The sequence below is a fragment of the Dipteris shenzhenensis genome, chromosome 17 (assembly GCF_047967505.1).
Source record: "Dipteris shenzhenensis isolate YYH24624 ecotype China chromosome 17, Dip_SZ_1.0, whole genome shotgun sequence".
Taxonomy (NCBI): domain Eukaryota; kingdom Viridiplantae; phylum Streptophyta; class Polypodiopsida; order Gleicheniales; family Dipteridaceae; genus Dipteris; species Dipteris shenzhenensis.
In genome coordinates this window covers 48,891,656-48,897,841 of record NC_141612.1, presented here as the reverse complement: position 1 = coordinate 48,897,841, position 6,186 = coordinate 48,891,656, and the positions used below count along the sequence as shown (strand labels likewise).

At 39.4% G+C, this 6,186-nt stretch overlaps 1 protein-coding gene across 2 annotated transcripts; it reads left to right on the top strand.

Annotated features, from left to right (window-relative positions):
• Window positions 1-1,332: 1,332 nt before the first annotated feature.
• On the top strand, window positions 1,333-4,680 carry LOC147892224 (threonine-tRNA ligase 2). Of its 2 annotated transcripts, none has more exons than XM_087388804.1 (4): window positions 1,333-1,540; window positions 3,928-3,970; window positions 4,038-4,150; window positions 4,237-4,680. In XM_087388804.1, exons 1-4 carry the CDS (start codon window positions 1,472-1,474, stop codon window positions 4,360-4,362), a joined length of 351 nt encoding a protein of 116 aa, XP_087244930.1. In that variant the 5' UTR covers window positions 1,333-1,471; the 3' UTR covers window positions 4,363-4,680. The 2 variants fall into 2 exon arrangements, with proteins under 2 accessions (XP_087244930.1, XP_087244931.1); XM_087388805.1 differs by having other exon boundaries at window positions 1,345-1,540; window positions 4,050-4,150.
• The last annotated feature ends 1,506 nt before the right edge of the window (window positions 4,681-6,186 follow it).

Below are 6,186 nucleotides of genomic sequence, written 5' to 3'. Positions count from 1 at the left end.
TCACTGTGCTAGTATTCTTTGTGTGTTATATGGCATTTAATAAGGTAGTACTAAATCTTATTGTAGTTTGTGCTTCTTATGCAATTGAATTATGCTCAAAAAATATAAACCAACAAGATGGACTAATCAGTCGAGCAGATGGAATTTTCATGACCATGCCTACATATAATGGGGAAATATTGTGTGGATAGAGCTACTCCACATAAACATATAGGAATAAACACAAGACACAATAACATTAATGCATTTCCCACAATCATTAAAAGAACGGGGCTGCAATTTTTGAATTACAAAAGAAATGCAAATAGGACATTCGAAAAAAGAATTCTCACGTGAGCAATTTCCTATACAACCAACCGCTACAAGAATAATCCATAGGGTGCAAAGACTCACTATGGATAAACTCGCTTTCTCGCCAAGAGGTATATGCACGCATGGACTTGCATATACTTCTATTTCAATGTTAAGAATATTGCGAATTTGTATTTGCTTGAACCACTTCAAAATGAGCAGCTTACCATAGAAAAAGATGTCCACAATGAAATGGAAAGGCTAGCTACTATATTAAGATGGCAATCTATAAAAGAACAAAAAATGCAAACAAGAATATATAACATACTTGCTAAATCTTAAAATACAAGGTCCTTGCCAAAATATGAAGAGGCATAAAAGGAATTTTTTTATAAAATCAGATGTTATTTGTTCACAAGAAACTAGAACTGCAAACTGTGATTTATACATACCTGAAAACTTCAAGACATAAATACACATACACGTCGAGGAATTCAAATCACAAACCTCACATTTGTAAGGAAAACAGAAGATACATTGTCTTTAACATATGTAGACCACTAACAAATAATATCAACATGTTTATTACACTCTTATAAAGTATGATAAATTAAAAACAAAAAAATAAATACCATATTCATAGGTGATTTCAACATCGACATGCCTAAAACAACAACAATTTCTAAAAGCCTTGAAAAACAATGGAGAGTTTAACTGTGATCTTGCATTTTTAAGAAACAACAAGAATGTACGGCAGCTAGTTCGCTCACATATGGAGCAACATACCAAAAGACAAAAGAAAACACTGGAACTTCATGTGCATATTGGACACATCATTCAATAATTTTTATAAACTCAAGTGTCATACTCATTACATATTCAAATACAATATCACAAGTAAAGAAACAACAGGCACGGGGTGTCGGCCCTTTAACATGGGTAAATGTCTCAGCTTGATCAGGCTAAGATTTTTTTGTTAGAAAGTCTCCCTAATATGAGAAAATTTCACTCTTAGAAAGTCAAGGGCAACTTCCTCGTAAGATAACAGAACTTAATGTAACTATCAATTACAAATGCTTGGGATTATTACCTCAACTCGCTAAAAGGAGGGCAACAGTGGTTTGCTACCTTGTTTTGTTTGGAAGGCTCTACGGGAAGCCCTTCTCCGCGTCTAGCAACAATGGCTACACCAGATGCCCATCTGCCAGACTTGCTCAAACCGTTTCATGAAAGGGCATCTCTCGCCGAGGTAAGTCGCTCTCTTGCTCTGTTTTTTTTTCTGACTATTTTGGGTGACCTAGAACTCATTTTGACCTCGTTCGTTGTCGTTCTGGTAGTTCAAGGTCAAGGGTTCCGCTGAAACAGCGTGTCTTAGTCTTGTGCGCTCTGGAAAATCTAGTTGTCCTATCCTTGTCTAGTTGACATGAGGTTATTCTAATTAAAGCCTAAACCCAATTTGTGAACCTGTTGAGCTTCTTCTAGAAAGAGAACCAGTTGTTTCCCAAAGCATGGTGCAAGAATATTCTGTACATAAGACATATCCTTTTGGACGTAGTCGCTAACTGCAAAAGAAAAAAGGCATTGAAATCGATTGAGCCCAGATATGCGTTGTTGGACGTGGGTTATTGTCTCTTATATGCATAAATTCAAGATAACTATGTCACAAGGGGACGTCTCTTTCAAAGAGGCGGTCTTTTGTTGGAAGGGTTCTTGAACTGATTGAGCCAAGAAATGGGCACCAGAGGACTAATCTTCCCATTATACCTCGAGAAAGAGAGTAGAAAGACTTAGTTGCCAATCAAATTGGCACGCTTGGCTCTGCTGCTTTGCTGTGTCAGAGACTAGAGCAGTCCCTGCTTTCATCTAATGCATGGGCATCTTGCATATGGGATCACTTGTTTGATGAGGTTGTCTGGCCGACTGTTGGGCTTGGAGCTGCAACATGGCTTGCATCATGGCTATCATACTAGTTGGTGTGACCGATGCCTCCATCTGCCTCTAGTGAGGGAAGGCATCTTCTCTTGCATGTTGTTTGCTTCTGACGTCTTTGCTTGAGTCATTATTGCTTGCCGGAGTGTGTCAATACCATGCATTAGAGCGTGTTAATGAGGTTCTTTCGACATATGGGATTGGAGCTGCAACATGATCTGCATCATTGCTATCATACTAGCTGGTGTGACCGGTGTCTCCATGGTGGAGCTGACCCTCTGTGGGGGAAGGCATCTCCTCTTGATTGCTGCAGTCTCTAGTGGAGTCATGGTTGTTTTGCCGGAGTATGACAATGCCTCCAGGTGTGGAGCTGGCACTCCAGTGGGAAAGCATTTTTTGCTGACTTCTGAAGGTTATGGTTGACTTGCTGGAGCGGATTGATACCATGCATTATCTGGAACCACTAGTTTTCCTATGAGGCTAGAAGAGGTAAAGCAGGCATGGGGAGGTGTTGGAAAATAGAGGCCTAATTGCTGGAATCTCTCACGCAGCGGATAGATCTGCTACCCTTTTCTTTGTAGATTTAGCTGCTCCGAGCACGTTTCCTGCTGGTCGACTTTTTTGAGCAGCACTTTTTGGCATCTCTCTGCTCCCTTAGTCTCTTGGACCCTTCCTCTTGCTGGGCGCCTACTTTTTGCTACTTTTGGAGCATTCCTTCTTGCTGGTCGACTGGTTTTTCTCAGTCTTACTTTCCGGCGATGAAATTCCTCCAAAAGCTGCTCGATGCATTCCTCTCTGAAGCATGCTTCATTTGAGTCCAAGATCCCCAACTTCTTTACGACAGAAGTGTTCCAATTTGGCTTTTTCGACTGAATTCTTGCTGGTTGACTCTGGTGAATGCTCCCTCTTCATGTATTTGCACTTCTCTCTGGCTGACTCTGGTTGAGAATGCAAATGGACATTGGCTACATCATCCTTTTCATGTGTGAAGATTATTCTTTGGTGAGCACTATTGGTTGCCTATGGATGCCACTGAGTGAGTGCAGCTGGGGTGCAGAGTGTTTATGCATCTAGACAGCTATTGGAATGCACTCAGAGACAAGAATGCCTTTGGTATATGCCTATGGATTAAGTGCACTTATGTGATGGTATTGGATGTCTGAAAGCCTTGTGAAGGCTAAGTGAATCAAACTGCGGTTTCAGTGTTGCAGGGAAGGTCTCCTAGAACTTGTAAAAGATTTGCTGTGAAATATAAAGAAATACCGAAAGGGGTGCCATAGGATTTGGGGCCAATCGTGTGCCCTAGTGTATGCTTTGCTGAGTAGGGGCATTCTAGCCTCCATCAATTTCAGTTATTTCTTTCATTATCAAATGGGTGAATGTTTAACAATGGTGATGCAATGGATAATGGCTGTAATAAATGCTATGTGAGCTGGAATTAAGTGCAGAAGTGGTCTAAAGATTGGTTTCACTGCCCTTTGAGTGTTTGGAGGCCGGTTACACTCGTGGACCCTGGAAACCCCTAAGGTTTGATGTGGGAGTAATCCCTAGGATTTGGATTTGTCAGTGGTTGTAGTTTTGTTCTGTATTTGTAATAAAGACCTCCTTGGCTGTCTGCACGCTTAGGGTCTGTTGCATTTTATTATTAAGAGTTTGAATAGCGAATCAAGGAAACTTTTCTGATCATGCTATCTGCTAATTTTGCAGGAACGCATAGCAAAGTTAGAAGCCTTCTTAAAAACTAGCAAAGGTAATTGGTGTCCTACTGTTCATGAAATTCATTATGTAAAAAGTTGTACCCCTGACTGCAACTACAGTTGGCCTTTCAGGTACAATGCCAGCTGAGCACACAGAGTTATTGGCCTCATCAGTAGAGTTACGTGAAAAGATGGAAAGAGTCAAGGCTGAGTGTGTTGCAGAAAGAGAGCAGGTGAAATAGTAGATTTCAAAATTTTGATGAAGTTGACTGAAGCATTCTCCCATATGGTGTGATGTTAAATTTCTTGCCCCCCCCAGGCGCAGAAAGAGCAAGCAAGGCTTGCCACGGAGAATGCCAAGCTGCATTATCGAATTAGTCACTTGGTTCAAGCGTTAAGAGATGCAGATGAGAAGCTAGAAAAGGTTTCACGATCAAGTATGTAAACTGCGGTCAAGGTTTCAAGGCATCGATGGGAGCATTCGTGGCATCTGTAGAAACCCCAGCATGAAGAAACGCAAATCTCTTTGTCAACATCAGTCCCTGAATAATTCTCCATTACATAGTGCCCGTGAGTTATACTGTTCCTAAAGACATGAATATCCTTTACAGGACTTTGTGCAGTCCTTCGAATTAGTAATTTCTTGTTCTTATTAGGCAAAGGAGGTGCTTTTTATATAATTTATAGAACGCAACGAGTTTCATCTCTCTTATGCACCTACCCATTTTGGGGTGCAATTGCAAGCTTTTGGGTCTGATTGGAATCCAGTTATATACTGTTTATAGGAGTGCCCAATTTATTGGTAGCATTTTCATGGAATTATAGGCTTGGGCAAATTTTGGGGCTAGTCCTATCATGGCCTGGTGTTCTAAGCACTGTGCAGTGTGATGAGAAGCACCTCTGAGTAAGCAAAGGATGAGAAAAATGCATAGTGAAAGGCAAAGCATCGGAGAAACTGATGTTGAAAGGTTTAACAAGAAAGGTTCCAAGTGAACAAGCATATCAGATTTAAATAAAGTTAAGAGGAAGAAGGTAGCTATTAAATTCGGGAGGTTGATTCCAACACAGAGGTGATTCTACTAACATTTTTGCTCACATTTAGTCTAATTTGGAAGTTCTGAAAGCGATTGCAAGAAGCAGCAGCTATTTGATCAAGATGATTGGTACAAAAAAATTTAAATATCTTTAGAGGAAGCCATTATTATCATTGACCAAAAAAGGATAAAATAGACCTCACAATTGAAAGTGTGAAAGAAGGACCAGATTACTCATATATTAACTTCATCAATATAATGCAATTTTATGTAGAATGCAACAATTGAGATCCATGCTGTTTTGACAATGGAGCATCATCTCATATGATAAGATGGTTGAAATGAAAGATGAGAGGGAGAAGTGCACAATCACAATTGCACCAATATACAATTAGCATAAGGGTTGCTCCTTTCAATCCACATAGTGTAGTCCTTGAAGGACTTGTGGTCCATGTAGCATTCCAACGTGAAATTTATATGTTTCAACACCCCCTTGTTGGACAAGTGGTGGCTTTACAAAATATTTTAAATTTAGGAAAAAAAATGTCGTATATCATGTTAAAACAATTTACAAAGAAGCAGATCAAACCGTGAGCATATGATGTAACAAAAGTTTGTACATTTTATTAAAACGAAATGGTCATATTGGTGGATTGTTGCTCTATGATCACATACGAGTGTGCCATAAAAGTAGAATGTTCAATCTAGAGGATTGTCCATACATATAGTTTGAGACAAAAAATAAGCTATTCTTTTGTGGGTACTTTAAAACTTATGAGGTATGTAGGGGATTGTTGTAGCTGGGGTTAAATTGCTAATCATATTGTCTACTTATGATTGATTGCACATGCCAATTGCTTAAAATTTGTTGATTCATTTAACTTCTCTTTGTTATGGCAACATTGGTTGCCTTCATATTGAAATTATGTAGAAATGCAATTGTTGAGTTTTAAAATGTAAATTGATCTATACAATCAAGGTTCACAGTCCGTGTAGCATTGGTTACAATCGGAGTGTGAACCTTGATTGTATGTCATTGTCATTCTACCACTAATCTAGATGACTAATGAAAGCAACAATATCACTCCAAAAGGCATTCATGACTATGAATTCATTGAGTTTCCACCCTCTAGCCAGTTGAACCATTCCAATGTCCACCCCTAGTGGAGGATCTAAATGTGTCTACTAGGAATCTAATGTTCAAGCTAGAAGTAGAAGTAGTGATACACTTTATC